This window comes from Gigantopelta aegis, chromosome 15 (genome assembly GCF_016097555.1).
Source record: "Gigantopelta aegis isolate Gae_Host chromosome 15, Gae_host_genome, whole genome shotgun sequence".
Lineage (NCBI taxonomy): Eukaryota > Metazoa > Mollusca > Gastropoda > Neomphalida > Peltospiridae > Gigantopelta > Gigantopelta aegis.
The window spans coordinates 43198989-43225036 of NC_054713.1; the positions used below are offsets into that span (position 1 = coordinate 43198989).

At 40.5% G+C, this 26048-nt stretch overlaps 1 protein-coding gene across 1 annotated transcript; it reads right to left on the minus strand.

Moving 5' to 3' along the window:
- LOC121390556 (elongator complex protein 5-like) lies at nt 1-23957 on the minus strand. The gene is made up of 8 exons (XM_041522397.1): nt 23724-23957; nt 22338-22398; nt 21967-22047; nt 11537-11754; nt 8455-8636; nt 5448-5540; nt 4360-4460; nt 1-462 (listed from the first exon to the last, which is right to left on the minus strand). Exons 1-8 carry the CDS (start codon nt 23776-23778, stop codon nt 360-362), a joined length of 894 nt encoding a protein of 297 aa, XP_041378331.1. The 5' UTR covers nt 23779-23957; the 3' UTR covers nt 1-359.
- Between the last annotated feature and the right edge of the window lie 2091 nt (nt 23958-26048).

Genomic DNA, 26048 nt, shown 5'->3' on the forward strand with positions numbered 1-26048 from the left:
CACATACCACGGTCTTTATCCAGTTGTGGTGCACTGGTTGGAATGAGAAACCCCCAATGAGTTGAATGGATCCACCTAGATGTTTCGATCCTGCGACGCAAGCACCTCAAGCGAGTACTCAACTGAATGAGCTAAATCATGCCCTCAATCAGTTGAATGGATCCATCAATGTGGTTCGATCCTGCGACGCAAGCACCTCAAGCGAGCACTCAACCGACTGAGCTAAATCCTGCTCCTTGCTCAGAATTATACCAAAACCATCGTGTAGTCTCTTATATTTAACCTCTGACTCAGAGCTACAACCGAGTCAATGAGCAGACTTGAATATCCAACCTCTTGACTCAACCTCAACTTCAGACTCAAATATCCAAATCATCGTCAGGATCTTCCTCATCAAAGTCATCTGCTTTGTCTGGTTCGTAGTAGATCATGCTTGACACAGAACTCTGTATCCGAGGTTGTCTGAAAAATACATCAAAGTAAAAAATAAATATCAATGAAAATCAGTGAAAAATACGGAAGGAAGGAAGGAATTTAACGACGCACTCAAAACATTTTATGTACGTTTATAATATTATGGCGTCGGACATATGGTTAAGGACCACACACAGATATTGAGAGAGGAAACCCGCTGTCACCACTTCATGGGCTACTCTTTTCGATTAGCAGCAAGGGATATTTTATATGCACCATCCCACAGACAGGGTAGTACATACCACAGTCTTTGTTACACCAGTTGAGGAGCACTGACAGAAACGAGAAATAGCCCAATGTGCCCACCAATAGGAATCGATCCTAGAAAATCGTTTGTGCATCAGGCAAGCACTGTACCACCTAGCTACATCCCGCCCCTGACAAATACGGAGGTGAGATTGGAGTACATGAGCCCACCAATAGGAATCGATCCTAGATCGATCACGCATCAGGCAAGCACTGTACCACCTAGCTACATCCCGCCCCTGACAAATACGGAGGTGAGATTGGAGTACATGGGCCCACCGATAGGAATCGATCCTAGATCGATCACGCATCAGGCAAGCACTGTACCACATAGCTACATCCCGCCCCTGACAAATACGGAGGTGAGATTAGTGTACATGGGCCCACCGATAGGAATCGATCCTAGATCGTTTGTGCATCAGGCGGGCGCTGTACCACCTAGCTACATCCCGCCCCTGACAAATACGGAGGTGAGATTGGAGTACATGGGCCCACCGATAGGAATCGATCCTAGATCGTTCATGCATCAGGCGGGCGCTGTACCACCTAGCTACATCCCGCCCCTGACAAATATGGAGGTGAGATTGGAGTACATGGGCCCACCGATAGGAATCGATCCTAGATCGTTCACGCATCAGGCAAGCGCTGTACCACCTAGCTACATCCCGCCCCTGACAAATACGGAGGTGAGATTGGAGTACATGAGCCCACCAATAGGAATCGATCCTAGATCGATCACGCATCAGGCAAGCACTGTACCACATAGCTACATCCCGCCCCTGACAAATATGGAGGTGAGATTAGTGTACATGGGCCCACCGATAGGAATCAATCCTAGATCGTTTGTGCATCAGGCGGGCGCTGTACCACCTAGCTACATCCTGCCCCTGACAAATACGGAGGTGAGATTGGAGTACATGGGCCCACCGATAGGAATCGATCCTAGATCGTTTGTGCATCAGGCGGGCGCTGTACCACCTAGCTACATCCCGCCCCTGACAAATACGGAGGTGAGATTGGAGTACATGGGCCCACCGATAGGAATCGATCCTAGATCGTTCACGCATCAGGCGGGCGCTGTACCACTGAGCTACATCCCGCCCCTGACAAATACGGAGGTGAGATTGGAGTACATGGGTCCACCAATAGGAATCGATCCTAGATCGTTTGTGCATCAGGCGGGCGCTGTACCACCTAGCTACATCCCGCCCCTGACAAATACGGAGGTGAGATTGGAGTACATGGGCCCACCGATAGGAATCGATCCTAGATCGTTCACACATCAGGCGGGCGCTGTACCACCTAGCTACATCCCGCCCCTGACAAATACGGAGGTGAGATTGGAGTACATGGGCCCACCGATAGGAATCGATCCTAGATCGTTCACGCATCAGGCGGGCGCTGTACCACTGAGCTACATCCCGCCCCTGACAAATACGGAGGTGAGGTTGGAGTACATGGGCCCACCGATAGGAATCGATCCTAGATCGTTCACGCATCAGGCGGGTGCTGTACCACCTAGCTACATCCTGCCCCTGACAAATACGGAGGTGAGATTGGAGTACATGGGCCCACCGATAGGAATCGATCCTAGATCGTTTGTGCATCAGGCGGGCGCTGTACCACTGAGCTACATCCCGCCCCTGACAAATACGGAGGTGAGATTGGAGTACATGGGCCCACCGATAGGAATCGATCCTAGATCGTTCACGCATCAGGCGGGCGCTGTACCACTGAGCTACATCCTGCCCCTGACAAATACGGAGGTGAGATTGGAGTACATGGGCCCACCGATAGGAATCGATCCTAGATCGTTCATGCATCAGGCGGGCGCTGTACCACCTAGCTACATCCTGCCCCTGACAAATACGGAGGTGAGATTGGAGTACATGGGCCCACCGATAGGAATCGATCCTAGATCGTTCACACATCAGGCGGGTGCTGTACCACTGAGCTACATCCTGCCCCTGACAAATACGGAGGTGAGATTGGAGTACATGGGCCCACCGATAGGAATCGATCCTAGATCGTTCACACATCAGGCGGGCGCTGTACCACCTAGCTACATCCCGCCCCTGACAAATACGGAGGTGAGATTAGTGTACATGGGCCCACCGATAGGAATCGATCCTAGATCGTTCACGCATCAGGCGGGTGCTGTACCACCTAGCTACATCCCGCCCCTGACAAATACGGAGGTGAGATTAGTGTACATGGGCCCACCGATAGGAATCGATCCTAGATCGTTTGTGCATCAGGCGGGCGCTGTACCACCTAGCTACATCCCGCCCCTGACAAATACGGAGGTGAGATTAGTGTACATGGGCCCACCGATAGGAATCGATCCTAGATCGTTCACACATCAGGCGGGTGCTGTACCACTGAGCTACATCCCGCCCCTGACAAATACGGAGGTGAGATTGGAGTACATGGGTCCACCGATAGGAATCGATCCTAGATCGTTCACGCATCAGGCGGGCGCTGTACCACTGAGCTACATCCCGCCCCTGACAAACACGGAGGTGAGGTTGGAGTACTACTGGACACTGGGACCAAACTCTACCACACTGTTCTTGTGATTTCTAAAAGCCATCAACGACCAATGAAGATAAAAGAGGAGAGATTCAGGTATTATGGGGGGGGGGGGGGGTACATTTTTAAGCCACACCTCCAGTGGGGGAATTAATTTGACAAAAATCACTAAAGAAAATTAATCAATCAAATTCAACTTTAATTCATAAAATAACCAAAAGAATAACTGTAAAATAGTAAAAATAGATATATGATTTAATTATGTAGAATTTAAAAGCATTTATGTACAGTTTATAACAGATGCTTTGTAAATAAAAATAGCCAACAAATCACATGCAAATTTCATGGGCACCGCCATTTTGTTTACGTCACTGCTAAGTGACATTAACTAAGCGTCGCAGTAAGTAAGAGTTACCTTCTTATTAATAGCCTTATATTTTCTGTCAAATTAATGCCTATTAAAAAAACTGCACTTGCACGCAATGAACATGTTTGATTCACATCATTGCTGAAATGTCATAGATGTCGCTTTCCCCGTAAAGTGGTAAGCAGAGTTTATGTTTTCCACGTCAAATGGTTAACAGTGGCACTGACAACAATTTCCACAGCTGCAATATGAATTGCTGTAGGTCGTGGGCTTTACTAACAGCAGTGTTTTGCTATTGGTTAAACAATTACCGTTGTCGGCTGGAGGGATAATTTTTAAAAATTATTTTGTGGTGTTTATTTCTTGCAAAAGTTACTGGTTTGGAATTGCCATAACCTCAGGCTTAATGGCAGACGTGCAAACCGGAGCCAATATCAATCGTGCTCTCAATGCATGCTCGCTGGTCTTGTACATCAAACCATCTAGTTTGGTGTCTACAAAAGTGTAGGCCTACTGTTAAAAATATGCTGAAATTTCCTCCTCTTCCAATGTTCAATTGGTGCCTGTATTTACTTTTAGTCAAATTAATGCTAAAACCGTGTCCATAATGACATGACTACATACATATTCTAAATGTAGGACAGATGAACGAACGGACGGACAGAAAGACAGACAGGCAGACAGAAGGACAGTCAAAACCTTAAGCCCCTTCGGTTGGATCAGTGGGGGACTAATAATACCTTCTTTGTTCTTTGGTGTACGGCAACACAAGCTGTCTCCTTGCCTCCTTCTCATTCTCGGACAACGTCAAGTTGAAGGTCAAATTTGCTGCGGGATCAATCTAAAGTTTAAAAAATATAAAATATATTTGTGAATTATTCAGTCTGTGAAAACACATCTTAGTAAACACTATGGCCCAAGTTCACAGAAGGTGATTAACATTCATATATTATAGACGTATTTGTCTTAAACATGGATCGGGAAAACATGTAGTTTGTTCAGTATCGTATTGCAAATCACTATGCAAGTTTCAGAAATTGCTACACAGTTTTAAAACATTAAAAAGTAGTTGCTAATCAATTGCCTGTTGGACAAACTAAGACCTGCTCACAGGGCTACACACCAGAATGTATTGTAAATTATTAAATATATTGCCTGTTGGACAGACTACGACCTGCTCACAGGGCTACACACCAGAATGTATTGTAAATTATTAAATATATGGCCTGTTGGACAGACTACGACCTGCTCACAGGGCTACACACCAGAATGTATTGTAAATTATTAAATATATGCAGTTATTACAACGTATGGGTGGGACGTAGCCCAGTGGTAAAGCATGCGCTTGATGCGCGGTCAGTGTGGGATCGATTCCTGTCGGTGGGCCCATTGGGCTATTTCTAGTTGCAGCCAGTGCACCATGACTGGTATATCAAAGGCTGTGGTATGTGTTATCCTGTCTGTGGGATGATGCACATAAAAGATCCCTTGCTGCTAATCGAAAAGAGTAGTCCATGAAGTGGTGACAGCGGGTTTCCTTTCTCAATATCTGTGTCATCCTTAACCATATGTCCGATGCCATATAACCATAAATAAAATGTGTTGAGTGCGTCGTTAAATAAACCATTTCTTTCCTTCTATTACAATGGTTCACACGAAATATTGTGCCCCATACAACTTTGTCTTTTAGGGAAAATAATAAGTGACTAAGGGTTGAATACTTTTAGTAAACTCAGCCCTCCGTCTACATGTACTAGCCAAAAATAAAACATTTACATTCAAAATAATGAACATGGAGGTTTCATTTTAAGAATAAAAAAACTAATACCGATTCCGCTTGTTCGGGTGATCTCTTCACTGAATCATGTTGCCAGTTCTGGGTACTGAGAATATTTAGACCATCTAGCTTTACCAACTCAGTCTGAAAAAGAAATCAACAGAACATTCTCAGGCCCGTAGCCAGGATTTTGAAGGGGGGGGGGTGTCATTTAGGCTTATGGTGAGGCACAAAGTGTCTCACACGAGGGTGCAAAGCGTTAACGAATATTAAAAAAAAAGTCACCGGTATTGACTACAGGCCTGACTTTAAAAAAAAAAAAGCCAGAGAAAGATATGATCTCCAACAATGATTATTTTGCACCCCCAAAGACATTAATAGAAGACAAATATTTAATGATTTTCTGTAACCTAATATTATTATTTTGACCATAACTGCATAAGAATTGCATCTCCTTATCGTTTGTTTTGCTGCAAAATAATCATAAACAAAATGGATCATTTTACTTCCTATAAATAATTTACATCAACCAAATAATAAACATTCACAACTGAAGAGTTTGTTTTTCACAGAACTTGTTAAGTCCATGTTATATCAATTTGGAGAACACCAATGTTTTATTTTTAAACAACTTTTATGTATTGTAAACTGGATTAATATTGTGACACAACACAAGAACACATCTCAGTGCAGATTTTGCGAACTCCTGTTAGCATCTACAATGAGTATACATGTAGATGTACATGCACCTGAGTAGGAAGTGGGTGGAGGGGGGGTGGGGGGCAAGGGGGCATGTGCCCACCCTCTTTGTAGGAGGAGCAATGTTTTTTTTAATATATTTATACGTCATGTGTCTAAGTGTGTATGTGTGTGTGCCCCCACCTCCTACCCCACAAACACTTTTTGGCACCTTCCTATGCCCGTGTGTACATGTATGTACTTAAAGTAATGTGTGTGTAAACATTTAGTGATTTTAGGATGGGTGTGAACAATGCGAAATTTAAAAACACAGGTTTTTGTCCAAGGTGCTTATCAATGGTTTAAACATATCAACCATATAAACAGTTCAATACAGTTTGTGATAACCTAGTGTGGTGACCCGCGACCAGTCTACCACTGGATGGAGACACTGTGTGGTGGTCCAAAGCAAGTCTACTAACAGGAGCAGATCTACTAGCACATGACCATATAGAGTTTCGTCGGGAAGATGGAGCCCAGTGGATTCATGGAGGAGCTCATGTGTCCAAGAGAGAACAGAAGCGTCCAGCCGACAATGCGTGGCTCAAGACTTACACATTGAACCAACACGAGGACAAGACGTATAGAAATTACACCATAGTTCATGATAACAGTAAGTACCATAATATCATATACTCAACAACGAAAGTTTAACTAATGTTAAAAGAAATGGCATAACATTTATAAATTAACCTATTTTTATTAATTAGTATTCACATCTGAAATGTTTACCATTTACAAACAACATAAACTCATCAGCCTTTGCCTTAACACAACAGGAGGACCTGGTTTTCTTTTAAGTTTATTCAGACTTGGCAAATTTAGACATCATAAAATATATTTGCTAAAATTTCGTTGTTTAGTATATATATTTAGACCACTGGCCATCAAATTACTTTACTATATATGTAGCCTTGCACACTATATCAACCAAGCGTATTGCCATGTTTACAGATTTATCCAGGATGTTTTGTCAGGGGTCCCATGTCTCATTGAATTTGGAACATTAGTGCGAGTAATCATACTTGGGATATGTTTTCAGGCCATAGAACGATGCAATACGCTACTGTTAAATTAATTTATTAGACCAGACTTAATTAAATATATATGAGCCATCGCACACGAACACCTACAACTTAGCATGACGTCAGAAACCGAGTAAACACGGCTCAAAGTTTGACGTCACATGTAAACGCGGAAGTAAAAGTTGACATGCTGTTTGTGTTGTTTGTTTTGAACAATTTAAGAAGATGACATCTTCTTTTTTACATGAAGATCAGTTTGAAGTAAACATACATCTTTATGTACAATATGTTTTGGTTTTTATTTTGTATTTTTTAGAAATAAAAACCTGACAACATTGGTCGAGATCATTAGCGATACCATCTGTACATTGATACACATTTACAAAAATAGGGAGAAGTCCTATATATCGATATGATGTGAAAGTATAAAAATGTTTGGAGCACCAGAACTCCTGGATAAATTCCCAATGTTTTAAAATGTTTGGCTTTTGTACACACACTCTTCTGTTGGCTTAGTAAGGTGAGCTGGGTGAGCAGAAAAATTCACTATATTACTATTAAACTTCACAAATTGTAGAAATCAACCACTTTGGGGGTTTTTAAATGTCAATTATTAGATGAAATTATTTTGCCAAAGTAAAATAAAATTCGCCATTTCTTTTTAAAATTCACAATCTTTAGCGAATTTGGTGAGTGTTTTTTTACAGTTTTGATGGAAAGAAAGAAAGAAGTGTTTTATTTAACGACGCACTTGACACATTTTATTTACGGTTATATGGCGTCAGACCACACAGATTTTGAGAGGAAACCCGCTGTCGCCACTACATGGGCTACTCTTCCGATTAGCAGCAAGGGATCTTTTATTTGTGCTTCCCACAGGCAGGATAGCACAAACCATGGCCTTTGTTGAACTAGTTATGGATCACTGGTCGGTGCAAATGGTTTACACCTACCCATTGAGCCTTGCGGAGCACTCACTCAGGGTTTGGAGTCTGTATCTGGATTAAAAATCCCATGCCTCGACTGGGATCCGAACCCAGTACCTACCAGCCTGTAGACCGATGGCCTGCCACGACGCCACCGAGGCCGGTAGTTTTGATGGCTTAGTAAGGTGAGCTGGGTGAGCAGAACATTTCATCAAATTATCTAATAAACTTCACAAATTGTAGAAATCAACCATTTTGGGGGTTTTAAATGTCAGTTATTAGATGAAATTATTTTGTCAAAGTAAAATAAAATTCACCATTTCTTTTTAAAATTCACAATTTTAGCTAATTTGGTGAGTTTTTTCTTACAGTTTTGATGACTTTCCCCGAGATTCGCCGATGTACAACGCTACAGAACATGTCGTGCTGCTGGTCAGGTGGTGACGTCACGCGAACCACACTGCTTGAGACGTGCTCCAACTTACGGAGGTCATGGTCATTGTGAAGGTTGCCATGTACCAATGAGATCACCTGTTCTACCACACACCCTGCTGTAATTCAAATAAACAAATGTGTTCAGTTTCAGGTCATTTATACAAAACATGGAAAAGTAGATGCCACCGACTTTTTACACATGGAGACATTTTATTTACAGTTATATGGCGTCGGACATACAGTTACAGACCACACAGATATTGAGGGAGGAAACCTGCTGTCGCCACTTCAAGGACTACTCTTTTTGATGAGCAGCAAGGGTACTTTTATATGCACCATCCCATAGACAGGATAGCATATACCACAACCATTGATGTACCAGTCCAATTTATTTAATTATTTCAACTTATTTCCGTGCTTATATCCAATTAAGGGTCAAGCACGCTGTCCTGGGTACATGGGGTTAATAATATTAGCAACAGAAAAATTTTATCCCCTCTAACTAAGTAGTAACCTACAATTTTTTTTATCTTAATCAAAAGTTTTATTAATGTACATGTATTTCCTATTAAATATCAATACTTTACGACATCATTAATGCAACAGAGTTGGTGATCAAAATGCTAAATAATTTAAACAGGATTCTGTGCTTCTGTGATTTTATGTCAGAAGCATAAGATAATAAGATGGAATCCCAAAATACTAATACTGCATTATTTATTTGTATTCCCTTGGACTCCTACAAGAATATTATCCCTTAATTCAGTGTGTGACAACCAGACAGACAGAGGACGCGTGAGTCAAGAAAGACAACTGTCTAGGAGAAGCAAACTCCAAAATCAAAACTGGGCTGGAAAGGCTCAGAATCCTAGTAAGAAAACTCTCCTAGGAGAAGGAAAACTCCAAACTCAAACCAAGTCCACTGAAGTCAAGAGTACAGAAGCTATGCATCAGAATTAGTGTGGAAACCGAAAGGAAATGTCTGTACATGCACCAAGCTCTATGATCATGAAAATGCATGACAGATTTGACAATGTTTACATTATGTAATTCAGTCAATGTAATGTCTGATATTACATTACAGTAATAATTTTTGATTTCATGGGATTTTTTGTTTTGTTTAATGACACCACTAGAGCACACTGATTTATTAATCATCAGCTACTGTGTGTCAAACATTTGGTAATTTTTATATAGTATAGTCTTAGAGAGGAAACCAACTACATCTTTCCATTTGTAGCAAGAGATCTTTTATATGCACCATCCCACAGACAGGATAGCACATACCACAGCATTTAATATACCAGTCGTAGTGCACTGGCTGGAATGAGAAATAGCTCAATGGGCCCGCCGACGGGGATCGATCCCAGACCGACCATTTACATGTACATGTACCTGAGGACCCTGGCTAATCCACTGAATGTTTTCTCTTCCCAAACAGAACCCCACTATTGGTATATCAAAGGACTTGGTAACATCTTATATTACATTATTATCTTTTTCTGATTACACTGAACTCATAAAAAACATCATTGATTTATCCAAGACTCTTTGTCAGGGTCCCGTGTCTGGGATTGGGAAAATTAGCATGATTTAATCATAATTGGAATATTTTTTCAGGCCACTGAATGATGCAGTATACCACTGTTAAATGAACTGATTATAACAGACATAATTATATATAGAGGATTCGTCATGAGTATTTTTTTAATATGGAAAATGTTAACTGAGCCTATGTTATTTGGTATTTGTCGAGGCTCTGCCGAGACAAATACTGATTAACTAGACGAGGTTGATATTCTAAAAACCACGAGTAGTGAATTCTATTTATCCTATAACACTATTAAAATAATATGTTAATTCAATTCTTAGTAAATCACAGTACTAGTCATCTCCATCGGTAATATGATGTCATCACGATTAGCACAAACCAGTTTGATGTTAAACATTTTAAATAAATCTTTAAAAATGTTATTCTGCCCCGGGTCCGACCCCTGGCTTCCAGAGGTCGGACCCGGGGTAGACATGCTCAAAACCTTAGTGGTATATGAGCATGTTAAAAACATTACGTTACATTTGAAAATGTTACACTCAGGTACACAGGTCTTGTTGGCTTGTAAACAAATGATCCATCCACAGCAACAAATTACATAGAGACCTTGCAAATTTGCATACCATTATTAATCGGGTTAATACATATACAGAACTTCATATATGTTGTTTATTGCACTCCTTTATTTTGCAAAAGAACATACCACTCTGTATTTATTACATACTTTCTTTTATGTTTTACAAAAACGTTTTTTAATTTAATGTCATAATGTTCAACACTTTAAATCTATGATCAAAACTCCTTTCATGTATTTACTTAATGTTAAGAATATTACTCTGCAGCAGCCTTGTCTAATATTTCAAATATTATGTTATGACCTAATTTGTAAATCATATATGACGTCAGTAAATAAAAGGTGCTAACTGCAGTAAAAATAAACAGGGAATTCCCCATTTAAATGTTCCAGTCCAGATCGCACATATGTGCAATATAAAATAAATTTATCACATGGTTTGAAAATGTCTTAATCACTACAGTAAGACTGAATAGGTATGTAATAAACTAAATTATCCCATGGGTTTATGACATGGGATATCATGGGTAAGTTATAGGATATATATACATGTGTTTATATGTGTGTGTATATATATATACATCCTATAACTGACCCATGATATCAGTGTCATAAATATATATGTAGGGAATTTTTAGCATAGAATTTAGGAATTTTCAGTGCCACTTCCTTCAGACCCACAGAACACCTGGATAGATCCCTGAAAATATCCACAAATTCATTGCCTGACAAATATGATATTGCATAACATTATGTACTTGTTGTTTTCCCGGATTTCAGTCTGTGTAAAGTTTGATATTACTTCTTTCTTCTTCTTTTTTTTCAATTACATAAAAACAAATCCCCAAATTTACTGCATTACGAATTTGACGAAGTATAAGATTACGTACTTGCCGACTTGCACGATTTCAGTGTGTGTAACGCCTGACAGGTGTACGGAGCACCTCGGTGTAGTAGAAGAAAGGAAAGACTGTCTATAGCCACCACACACTTCTTGTCAGCCGCCGTCAGACGTTCACGGACCAGATCCGTCAGATTGCTGTCGACCGTCGGAGAATCTAAGTCCAGCCAACTGACTGGGTCTTCTGTACAGTCGATAAGGTCAACTCTAAAAAAAACAAAATGTAATAGCATTGTTAACAAGCAATAATATGGTTAACATGCATTTTGAGAGTACTGTTAAAGCAATACATCATTACATGTCCCCTACCGGACCCGACAATTTTTCATATCTCCTAAATTCAAGGGCCATAACTCTGAAAAGTGGGTAATCACCATGAAACTTCAACTTGATCTGTAAAGCTATATACAAATGATAAAGCATTATACAAAATTTCATCTTGGTATCTCCAGGCATTGCAAAAATCCGGAAAACAAATTTTCACATCACAATAGTTCAAGGGCCATAACTCCATTAAAAATGGGTAAATCACCATGAAAGTTAAACTTGATCTGTAACAGTATGTGATAAACCTATACACAAAGTTTCAGCATAATATCTAAAGGTCTTCTGTAAAAACAAATTTTCATATCTCCTAAGTTCAAGGGCCATAACTCTGTCAAAAATGGATAAATCGTCATGAAAGTCAAACTTGATCTGTAACAGTACATGATGACACTATACACAAAATTTCAGCTCAATACCTGAAAACCATCTGCAAAAAACATCCGGAAAACATATGTGGGACAGACAAAGTACGGACAGATGGACAGACGGAGATGAAACTTATAGTCCACTCCGGTTGGACTGGTAGGGGACTAATAACAACATGCCATGAAATTAAGATTATTTTGTACGAATACTAACTAACTAAATACACAATAATGAACTAAACTGTATATAAGAGAATCAGTACAGGAAGGGGAGTTAACTACATGTACAAGTACACACATGGACACGAAATCTAGTTAACACATTTTTCAAATATGAAAATCAAATCATATTAGTTACCACAAAACAATGTCCTGATAATGCAGTTACTGAATAAAAACAGGGAATGGGGTGGTGGAGGTGGATAAAAGAATTGAATAAAATATATACTATTTTATTTACCATGAAGAATTTTTTTTTTAAATAACATTCATCTAATTAAAAATTGTGCAGTATTGAAAGACATGAAAGCCTTTCATTTTTTGCCAACCCCCTGGAGGAAATTCCCATACCTACTAGTCTGCAATCCACACAGTCATATTCCACCCCCTCAAACATTCCCATACATGTATATACCAGTCTGTGAATTTTAGTGTGATCCAGATAGTGTAATAACAGTTGTATCCCACCCCCTCAAACATTCCCATACATGTACACACCGGTCTGTGAGTTTTGGTGTCATCCAGACTGTGTAATAACAGTTATATCACACACCACCCCCTCAAACATTCCCATACTTGTACATACTGGTCTGTGAGTTTTGGTGTGATCCACACAGTGTAATAACAGTCACATCCCACCCGCTCAAACATTCCCATACATGTATATACCAGTCTGTGAATTTTAGTGTGATCCAGACAGTGTAATAACAGTTGTATCCCACCCCCTCAAACATTCCCATACATGTACATACCGGTCTGTGAGTTTTGGTGTCATCCAGACAGTGTAATAACAGTTATATCCCACCCCACCCCCTCAAATATTCCCATACATACATGTACATACCGGTCTGTGAGTTTTTGTGTGATCCACACTCTGTAATAACAGTTATATCTCACCCAACCTCCTCAAACATTCTCATACATGTACATACCGGTCTGTGAGTTTTGGTGTGATCCAGACAGTGTAATAACAGTTATATCCCACCCTACCCCCTCAAACATTCTCATACATGTACATACCGGTCTGTGAGTTTTGGTGTCATCCACACTGTGTAATAACACTTATATCCCACCCCACCCCCTTAAACATTCCCATACATGTACATACTGGTCTGTGAGTTTTGATGTGATCCACACTGTGTAATAACAGTTATATCCCACTCAACCCCCTCAAACATTCCCATACATGTACATACTGGTCTGTGAGGTTTGATGTGATCCACACTGTGTAATAACAGTTATATCCCACACCACCCCCTCAAACATTCCCATACATGTACATACTGGTCTGTGAGCTTTGATGTGATCCACACTGTGTAATAACAGTTATATCACACCCCACCCCCTCAAACATTCCCATACATGTACATACTGGTCTGTGAGTTTTGGTGTGATCCACACTGTGTAATAACAGTTACATCCCACCCCCTCAAACATTCCCATACATATACATACTGGTCTGAGAGTTTTGGTGTCATCCAGACAGTGTAATAACAGTTATATCCCACGCCCTCAAACATTCCCATACATGTACATACTGGTCTGTGAGTTTTGATGTGATCCACACTGTGTAATAACAGTTATATCCCACCCACCCCCTCAAACATTCCCATACATGTACATACTGGTCTGAGAGTTTTGATGTGATCCACACTGTGTAATAACAGTTAAATCACACCCCACCCCATCAAATATTCCCATACATGTACATTCTGGTCTGTGAGTTTTGATGTGATCCACACAGTGTAATAACAGTTATATCCCACCCCACCCCCTCAAACATTCCCATACATATACATACCGGTCTGTGAGTTTTGGTGTCATCCACACTGTGTAATAACAGTTATATCCCACCCCACCCCCTCAAACATTCCCATACATGTACATACCGGTCTGTGAGTTTTGGTGTCATCCACACTGTGTAATAACAGTTATATCCCACACCACCCCCTCAAACATTCCCATACATGTACATACTGGTCTGAGAGCTTTGATGTGATCCACACTGTGTAATAACAGTTATATCCCACACCACCCCCTCAAACATTCCCATACATGTACATACTGGTCTGAGAGCTTTGATGTGATCCAGACTGTGTAATAACAGTTATATCCCACCCCACCCCCTCAAACATCCCCATACATGTACATACTGGTCTGTGAGGTTTGGTCATCCACACTGTGTAATAACAGTTATATCCCACCCCACCCCCTCAAACATTCCCATACATGTACATACCAGTCTGTGAGTTTTGGTATGATCCAGACTGTGTAATAACAGTTACATCCCACTCCCTCAAACATTCCCATACATGTACATACCAGTCTGTGAGTTTAGATGTTATACACACTGTGTAATAACAGTTATATCACACCCCACCCCCTCAAACATTCCCATACATGTACATACCGGTCTGTGAGTTTTGGTGTCATCCACACTGTGTAATAACACTTATATCCCACCCCACCCCCTCAAACATTCCCATACATGTACATAATGGTCTGTGAGTTTTAATGTTATCCACACTGTGTAATAACAGTTATATCCCACCCAACCCCCTCAAACATTCCCATACATGTACATACCAGTCTGTGAGGTTTGATGTCATCCACACTGTGTAATAACAGTTATATCACACCCCACACCCTCAAACATTCCCATACATGTACATACCGATCTGTGAGTTTTGATGTGATCCACACTGTGTAATAACAGTTATATCTCACCCAACCTCCTCAAACATTCCCATACATGTACATACCAGTCTGTGAGTTTTGATGTGATCCACACTGTGTAATAACAGTTATATCCCACCCCACCCCTCAAACATTCCCATACCTGTACATACTGGTCTGTGAGTTTTGATGTGATCCACACAGTGTAATAACAGTTACATCACACCCCACCCCATCAAACATTCCCATATATGTACATACTGGTCTGTGAGTTTTGATGTGATCCACGCTGTGTAATAACAGTTATATTACACCTCACCCCATCAAACATTCCCATACATGAACATACCGGTCAGAGAGCTTTGATGTGATCTACTCTGTGTAATAACAGTTATATCCCACCCCACTCCTTCAAACATTCCCATACATGTACATACTGGTCTGAGAGCTTTTATGTGATCCACACTGTGTAATAACAGTTATATCACACCCCACCCCCTCAAACATTCCCATACATGAGCATACCGGTCTGTGAGTTTTGGTGTCATCCACACTGTGTAATAACACTTATATCCCACCCCACCCCCTTAAACATTCCCATACATGTACATACTGGTCTGTGAGTTTTGATGTGATCCACACTGTGTAATAACAGTTATATCCCACTCAACCCCCTCAAACATTCCCATACATGTATATACCAGTCTGTGAGGTTTGATGTGATCCACACTGTGTAATAACAGTTATATCACAAACCACACCCTCAAACATTCCCATACATGTACATACCGGTCTGTGAGTACTGATGTGATCCACACTGTGAAATAACAGTTATATCACACACCACCCCCTCAAACATTCCCATACTTGTACATACCGGTCTGTGAGTTTTGGTGTGATCCACACTGTGTAATAACAGTTACATCCCACTCCCTCAAACATTCCCATACATATACATACTGGTCTGAGAGCATTGGTGTGATCCAGACAGTGTAATAACAGTTATATCCCACCCCCTCAAACATTCCCATACATGTACATACTGGTCTGTGAGTTTTAATGTGATCCACACTGTGTAATAACAGTTATATCCCACCCACCCCCTCAAACATTCCCATACATACACATACTGGTCTGAGAGTGTTGATGTGATCCACACTGTGTAATAACAGTTAAATCACACCCCACCCCATCAAATATTCCCATACATGTACATTCTGGTCTGCGAGTTTTGATGTGATCCACACAGTGTAATAACAGTTATATCCCACCCCACCCCCTCAAACATTCCCATACATATACATACCGGTCTGTGAGTTTTGGTGTCATCCACACTGTGTAATAACAGTTATATCCCACCTCACCCCCTCAAACATTCCCATACATGTACATACCGGTCTGTGAGTTTTGATGTGATCCACACTGTGTAATAACAGTTATATCTCACCCAACCTCCTCAAACATTCCCATACATGTACATACCAGTCTGTGAGTTTTGATGTGATCCACACTGTGTAATAACAGTTATATCCCACCCCACCCCTCAAACATTCCCATACCTGTACATACTGGTCTGTGAGTTTTGATGTAATCCACACAGTGTAATAACAGTTACATCACACCCCACCCCATCAAACATTCCCATATATGTACATACTGGTCTGTGAGTTTTGATGTGATCCACGCTGTGTAATAACAGTTATATCCCACCCACCCCCTCAAACATTCCCATACATACACATACTGGTCTGAGAGTGTTGATGTGATCCACACTGTGTAATAACAGTTATATCACACCTCACCCCATCAAACATTCCCATACATGAACATACCGGTCAGAGAGCTTTGATGTGATCTACTCTGTGTAATAACAGTTATATCCCACCCCACTCCTTCAAACATTCCCATACATGTACATACTGGTCTGAGAGCTTTTATGTGATCCACACTGTGTAATAACAGTTATATCCCACCCCACCCCCTCAGACATTCCCATACATGTACATACTGGTCTGTGAGGTTTGGTCATCCACACTGTGTAATAACAGTTATATCCCACCCCACCCCCTCAAACATTCCCATACATGTACATACTGGTCTGTGAGTTTTAATGTTATCCACACTGTGTAATAACAGTTATATCCCACCCAACCCCCTCAAACATTCCCATACATGTACATACTGGTCTGAGAGCTTTGATGTGATCCACACTGTGTAATAACAGTTACCGGGTATATCCCACCCACCCCCTCAAACATTCCCATACATACACATACTGGTCTGAGAGTGTTGATGTGATCCACACTGTGTAATAACAGTTAAATCACACCCCACCCCATCAAATATTCCCATACATGTACATTCTGGTCTGTGAGTTTTGATGTGATCCACACAGTGTAATAACAGTTATATCCCACCCCACCCCCTCAAACATTCCCATACATGTACATACTGGTCTGTGAGTTTTGGTGTCATCCGCACTGTGTAATAACAGTTATATCCCACCCCACCCCCTCAAACATTCCCATACATGTACATACCGGTCTGTGAGTTTTGGTGTCATCCACACTGTGTAATAACAGTTATATCCCACACCACCCCCTCAAAAATTCCCATACATGTACATACTGGTCTGTGAGTTTTGGTGTGATCCACACTGTGTAATAACAGTTATATCCCACACCACCCCCTCAAACATTCCCATACATACATGTACATACTGGTCTGAGAGTGTTGATGTGATCCACACTGTGTAATAACAGTTAAATCACACCCCACCCCATCAAATATTCCCATACATGTACATTCTGGTCTGTGAGTTTTGATGTGATCCACACAGTGTAATAACAGTTATATCCCACCCCACCCCCTCAAACATTCCCATACATGTACATACTGGTCTGTGAGTTTTGGTGTCATCCACACTGTGTAATAACAGTTATATCCCACCCCACCCCCTCAAACATTCCCATACATGTACATACCGGTCTGTGAGTTTTGGTGTCATCCACACTGTGTAATAACAGTTATATCCCACACCACCCCCTCAAAAATTCCCATACATGTACATACTGGTCTGTGAGTTTTGGTGTGATCCACACTGTGTAATAACAGTTATATCCCACACCACCCCCTCAAACATTCCCATACATACATGTACATACTGGTCTGAGAGCTTTGATTTGATCCACACTGTGTAATAACAGTTATATCCCACCCCACCCCCTCAAAAATTCCTATACATGTACATACCAGTCTGAGAGCTTTGATGTGATCCAGACTGTGTAATAACAGTTATATCCCACCCCACCCCCTCAAACATTCCTATACATGTACATACATGTGATCCACACTGTGTAATAACAGTTATATCCCACACCACCCCCTCAAACATTCCCATACATGTACATACTGGTCTGTGAGTTTTGATGTGATCCACACTGTGTAATAACAGTTATATCCCACACCACCCTCTCAAACATTCCCATACATGTACATACTGGTCTGAGAGCTTTGATGTGATCCACACTGTGTAATAACAGTTATATCACACCCCACCCCCTCAAACATTCCCATACATGAGCATACCGGTCTGTGAGTTTTGGTGTCATCCACACTGTGTAATAACACTTATATCCCACCCCACCCCCTTAAACATTCCCATACATGTACATACTGGTCTGTGAGTTTTGATGTGATCCACACTGTGTAATAACAGTTATATCCCACTCAACCCCCTCAAACATTCCCATACATGTATATACCAGTCTGTGAGGTTTGATGTGATCCACATTGTGTAATAACAGTTATATCACAAACCACACCCTCAAACATTCCCATACATGTACATACCGGTCTGTGAGTACTGATGTGATCCACACTGTGAAATAACAGTTATATCACACACCACCCCCTCAAACATTCCCATACTTGTACATACCGGTCTGTGAGTTTTGGTGTGATCCACACTGTGTAATAACAGTTACATCCCACTCCCTCAAACATTCCCATACATATACATACTGGTCTGAGAGCATTGGTGTGATCCAGACAGTGTAATAACAGTTATATCCCACCCCCTCAAACATTCCCATACATGTACATACTGGTCTGTGAGTTTTAATGTGATCCACACTGTGTAATAACAGTTATATCCCACCCACCCCCTCAAACATTCCCATACATACACATACTGGTCTGAGAGTGTTCATGTGATCCACACTGTGTAATAACAGTTAAATCACACCCCACCCCATCAAATATTCCCATACATGTACATTCTGGTCTGCGAGTTTTGATGTGATCCACACAGTGTAATAACAGTTATATCCCACCCCACCCCCTCAAACATTCCCATACATATACATACCGGTCTGTGAGTTTTGGTGTCATCCACACTGTGTAATAACAGTTATATCCCACCTCACCCCCTCAAACATTCCCATACATGTACATACCGGTCTGTGAGTTTTGATGTGATCCACACTGTGTAATAACAGTTATATCTCACCCAACCTCCTCAAACATTCCCATACATGTACATACCAGTCTGTGAGTTTTGATGTGATCCACACTGTGTAATAACAGTTATATCCCACCCCACCCCTCAAACATTCCCATACCTGTACATACTGGTCTGTGAGTTTTGATGTAATCCACACAGTGTAATAACAGTTACATCACACCCCACCCCATCAAACATTCCCATATATGTACATACTGGTCTGTGAGTTTTGATGTGATCCACGCTGTGTAATAACAGTTATATCCCACCCACCCCCTCAAACATTCCCATACATACACATACTGGTCTGAGAGTGTTGATGTGATCCACACTGTGTAATAACAGTTATATCACACCTCACCCCATCAAACATTCCCATACATGAACATACCGGTCAGAGAGCTTTGATGTGATCTACTCTGTGTAATAACAGTTATATCCCACCCCACTCCTTCAAACATTCCCATACATGTACATACTGGTCTGAGAGCTTTTATGTGATCCACACTGTGTAATAACAGTTATATCCCACCCCACCCCCTCAGACATTCCCATACATGTACATACTGGTCTGTGAGGTTTGGTCATCCACACTGTGTAATAACAGTTATATCCCACCCCACCCCCTCAAACATTCCCATACATGTACATACTGGTCTGTGAGTTTTAATGTTATCCACACTGTGTAATAACAGTTATATCCCACCCAACCCCCTCAAACATTCCCATACATGTACATACTGGTCTGAGAGCTTTGATGTGATCCACACTGTGTAATAACAGTTACCGGGTATATCCCACCCACCCCCTCAAACATTCCCATACATACACATACTGGTCTGAGAGTGTTGATGTGATCCACACTGTGTAATAACAGTTAAATCACACCCCACCCCATCAAATATTCCCATACATGTACATTCTGGTCTGTGAGTTTTGATGTGATCCACACAGTGTAATAACAGTTATATCCCACCCCACCCCCTCAAACATTCCCATACATGTACATACTGGTCTGTGAGTTTTGGTGTCATCCGCACTGTGTAATAACAGTTATATCCCACCCCACCCCCTCAAACATTCCCATACATGTACATACCGGTCTGTGAGTTTTGGTGTCATCCACACTGTGTAATAACAGTTATATCCCACACCACCCCCTCAAAAATTCCCATACATGTACATACTGGTCTGTGAGTTTTGGTGTGATCCACACTGTGTAATAACAGTTATATCCCACACCACCCCCTCAAACATTCCCATACATACATGTACATACTGGTCTGAGAGTGTTGATGTGATCCACACTGTGTAATAACAGTTAAATCACACCCCACCCCATCAAATATTCCCATACATGTACATTCTGGTCTGTGAGTTTTGATGTGATCCACACAGTGTAATAACAGTTATATCCCACCCCACCCCCTCAAACATTCCCATACATGTACATACTGGTCTGTGAGTTTTGGTGTCATCCACACTGTGTAATAACAGTTATATCCCACCCCACCCCCTCAAACATTCCCATACATGTACATACCGGTCTGTGAGTTTTGGTGTCATCCACACTGTGTAATAACAGTTATATCCCACACCACCCCCTCAAAAATTCCCATACATGTACATACTGGTCTGTGAGTTTTGGTGTGATCCACACTGTGTAATAACAGTTATATCCCACACCACCCCCTCAAACATTCCCATACATACATGTACATACTGGTCTGAGAGCTTTGATTTGATCCACACTGTGTAATAACAGTTATACCAGTCTGTGAGTGTTTGATGTGATTCACACTGTGTATGAACAGTTTATATCCCACACCACCCCCTCAAAAATTCCTATACATGTACATACCAGTCTGAGAGCTTTGATGTGATCCAGACTGTGTAATAACAGTTATATCCCACCCCACCCCCTCAAACATTCCTATACATGTACATGTACATACCAGTCTGTGAGTTTTGATGTGATCCACACTGTGTAATAACAGTTATATCCCACACCAGTCTGTGAGTTTTGATGTGATCCCCCTCAAACATTCCCATACATGTACATACTGGTCTGAGAGCTTTGATGTGATCCACACTGTGTAATAACAGTTATATCCCACACCACCCTCTCAAACATTCCCATACATGTACATACTGGTCTGAGAGCTTTGATGTGATCCACACTGTATAATAACAGTTATATCCCACACCACCCCCTCAAACATTTCCATACATGTACATACCAGTCTGTGAGTGTTGGTGTGATCCACACTGTGTAATAACAGTTATATCCCACACCACCCCCTCAAACATTCCCATACATGTATATACCGGTCTGAGAGCTTTGATGTGATCCGTGCTCTGTAATAACTTGCTGGCTTCTCCCAACAGAACAAAACAACACGGTCGACTCTGAAACACACAACAAAGTCAAAATGTGTACCGGTAAATTGATGGCAAATAAATGAGAAACAATAATACTAGTAATAATAGTATTTAGTAATAATCATTAAAAAAATAATTTCACATCTGGTAGTATGGAAGGTGAGAAATAATGCAATAAATATCCTGTGTTCCGTGGATCACAAATATACCACTACTGAATGTAGATTTCATATATTAGTTAAATTTACTCTGATGGATATAAATGCACCACCCTAGCCCAAAGTAAACAATTACAGAGATTAGGAAAAACTGTTAACCTCTGTAACAAGCCTGTGATGAAAGTAAGGAATACTGTTCTTCCACACTGTTCAGCACCATCTGAAAATTTTAATTAAAAAAATATATATATATAACAAGTACTATATATATAATTTATATAATATAAAAAAAGTTTGTTTTGTTTAACGATACCACTAGAGCACATTGATTTTTTATATATAATAAACATATATGTATATACACATTTATACATATAAGTATATAATAGCAGGAGTATCGGAAGCAATTAAAAGTTGGTATGGCCATGAAAGCAATATATATATGAATAGAGGATTTCTCATGATTGTTTTTTTAATATTGAAAATATAAGTAGATTAGGCTGATGCATAGTAATAACGCAAGTAGTAATCCTACTTATGCTACATGTACAACACTTCCAAATTAACATTTTATTTTGATATTTAGTAAATCACAGTTCTAGAATTGCCTCCATCGATAATATGAACATAAACGCTATGGTCAGACCATGAAAACAAAGAGTATGAAGCTGTGATAAATAAACTAATACTGAAGTGAATTAATTGGGATTGATCCTATGAAATGTTGCACCAAGGACTGCTCTACGTGCTAAATGCACCAGCTACCAGGGTTTCTGCACTACATTGTACAGTGTGAATTTTAAAACAACTTGAAAATTTTCGGTTCATTTGGTGAAATAATTTCATACACTAATTAACAGTGAGCTCAACAAACATCTAAATAATGCATACAATATGATGTCACAAATATGTCTGGTAAAATACTTTGTTTTGTTTTTTACTATGCAACTTGATTTTTGTGGTAACCAGAAGTTGGGGTCAAGGTTTTTTTTTAATGAATGCCACTGAACACTAATTAATGGTGTCTGCAATTGGTTGCGCTTTAGTTTGAAAAGTAAACAATGTGAATCATCATTAGTCCAAAATGATCTGACATCACACCCACCCACAATGTTTTATGTTTCGCTGACATCACTACATAGTATACAGAAAGGGGAGTTAACTACATATATAGACCTCAACTTGCACCTCCCTCCACCAGGGCTAACTCTGCCACTCGCCAATTGCAAATTCTAAGAACAATTGGCAACCACATACCACAGCCTTTGTCCATTTGTGGTGCACTGGCTGGAACAAGAAAAAAAAAATCTGCTGAATGGATCCACCAAGGTGGTTCGATCCTGCGACGCAAGCACCTCAAGCGAGCACTCAACCGACTGAGCTAAATACCGCCCCAAGGATATTTTAAATGCAGTATCCCATAAACAGGACAGTATATACCACAGCATCTGCGGAGCAATGACTGGAACGAGAAATAACCCATCGACAGGGATCGATCCTACACCGACCGCGCATCAGGCGAGAGCTTTCCTCGTGGGAACATACCTTGTATTAAAACACATTTGGAGCTTTCAGTTCCGTTACACAGTTCTTTCAGCATTTTTCATTCATGTAAGAAGACAAAGAGAAATATGAAACTAGTCAAACAAACTAAAATAAATAAATAAACAAAAATCGATGTCAACTTATGGGAGCAGCCATTATGTCTCTTTCTATGTACATCCTACCTTTTCCAGAAATAAAAATAGAAAAATAGAAATGTTTTATTTACCGACGCACTCATCACATTTTATTTACGGTTATATGGCGTCGGACATACGGTTAAGGACCATACAGATATTGAGAGAGGAAACCCGCTTTCGATTAGCAGCAAGGGATGTTTTATATGCACCATCCTACAGACAGGATAACACGGCCTTTGATATACCAATCATGGTGCACTGGCTGGAGCGAGAAATAGCCCAATGGGCCCACTGACGGGGATCGATCCCAGACCGACCGCGCATCAAGCGAACGCTTTACCAATGGGTTTCCTCCCCCCCCCCCCCCCCCCGCCCCGAAATAATATAGTATGGTGAAATATTTTGCATACGAGGTTAGACATTATTTACTTCTGTATCGGTAACTCTTTGTCTGTTTGTTTTTGGGTGTGGGGGTTTTGTTGTTGTTGTTTTTTGTTTTTGTTTTTTTTTTTTTGTTTGTTGGTTTTTTGTTTTTGTTTTTTTGTTGGTTGGGTGGGGTTTTTTTGGGGGGGTGTTGTTGGGGGTTTTTGGGGGGGTAAACTAGTATTTAAGGTAGTAAGGCTGTGGCAGACCTATATTCTTGTAAACGGTTTTATTTTAAACATTTACTTGTGTAATTTAGAGATTATTTCCCAATGTGAAGCATCACTGTCTAAAATGATGTATAATGCTACATACCATATTTTTGACAGTGTGCTGAATTTTTCATCTTCTTTGATAACAACTATTGACTACATGTGCTCATGACGGGTGCCACCAATGGGGTAGGATATGATTCACGAATGCAAAGGCGGGTCAAGGGAGCTGACCAGGGGGCATGTCGCCCCATTAAACAATTCAAGTAGCTATTTTAAAATATTTTTACAAATTTCATTTCACGAAAGGAATTTTTTTAATTATTATTATTGAAGTGCGCATTGAAGTTGGTCCAAGTGCTTTTTGGTTCTTGGTCCCCTCCCTCAAATATTTCTTGGACCCGATAATTGGAATGCATGTCATTAGAACAATTTAATTTGTGTAGGTTTATATTGGTCGATCCTATCTTGCAACTGGCAGACATCCTACAAGAAGGATGTATCGTCCTGGTGAGTGGTAGTCGTCCAATCTATAGGCGAAGCGTTTTGCAGTGGTTCATGAGATCAGCACATTGTCAAAACATCATTTTGACTATGTCTTGCTGAGAGATACAATTTTGAAAGTGTTAAACGTTTTGACATTCAGATTGTGCTGTCTGCAAGCGGTCACATATACAATACAAACAACTGAATAAGTATTTAAATTTACAAAAAGTCTGAACGATTCAATAATTATTTTTATCCATCTAGCCTACGATTTTGGCAATGACCAGTATTCTTTTTCAATTGTTTCAATGTATTCATTGTTCAGGGCCTGGTGGTATTGTTTGACATAATAAATAGAGCTATGCTAAATCTGTCACCGCCATTTAATGGGTTTTCTTATTTTTATCATCATCAACATCACCATAATCACCATCATCATCGTTGTCGTCTTCGTCATCATCATCATCATCATCATCATTATCTTCATCGTCGTCGTCGTCGTTGTTGTCACAAATACTAGTTAGCGTTGGAAAGTAACGAATTGTGCGGTGCTCTAATAAGAGAGCCTAGAGGGATGTACCAACATACACCAAATTATGGCGAAGGTCTCACTACACAGATCACTTCCGTGTGAGAGTTGATTGATGTTATGGTTCACATAGCCTATTCACTTCTAGGAAATGGTGAAGAATTAAAACAATATGTATATTTAATGGTAAGCCTCCTGGCTGTATTTTGCCCATGTTATTTTGTAATATTGTGCATCGACCTTTATGGGCATGGGTATATAGCGCAAGTGACAGCCGGAGCGAATCGGTTAATGAACCACCTGTTCGGACCGGTACTACAGCCAGATGCGGTCATATAGCAAAAAACTGAGATGGAAATGTTCTAAATTTTGGAGTGAAAATAAATGCTTATATAATGTATGTTTGCAATGGTGTATGTTGTTAGTGCCAACGAGAACCCGTTCTATGGGCAATCTTCGCTTGAAGTTGGGCAGTTTAACATGGGTTTGAATGGCAGATGACATCTGTGTAGTGAGACCGAAGACATTTTGTCGCCAT

Bases quoted from the DNA above. Each gene is read 5' to 3' on its own strand.
- LOC121390556 (XM_041522397.1), bottom strand. From the start codon at position 23,778: ATGCTGAAAGAACTGTGTAACGGAACTGAAAGCTCCAAATGTGTTTTA. The intron at 11,755-21,966 runs GTATATACATGT...TGTTTTTTTTAG, and splicing joins ACATCAAAGCTCTCAGACCG to AGTTGACCTTATCGACTGTA. The intron at 463-4,359 runs GTATTATTAGTC...TGTATTTTTCAG, and splicing joins TACACCAAAGAACAAAGAAG to ACAACCTCGGATACAGAGTT.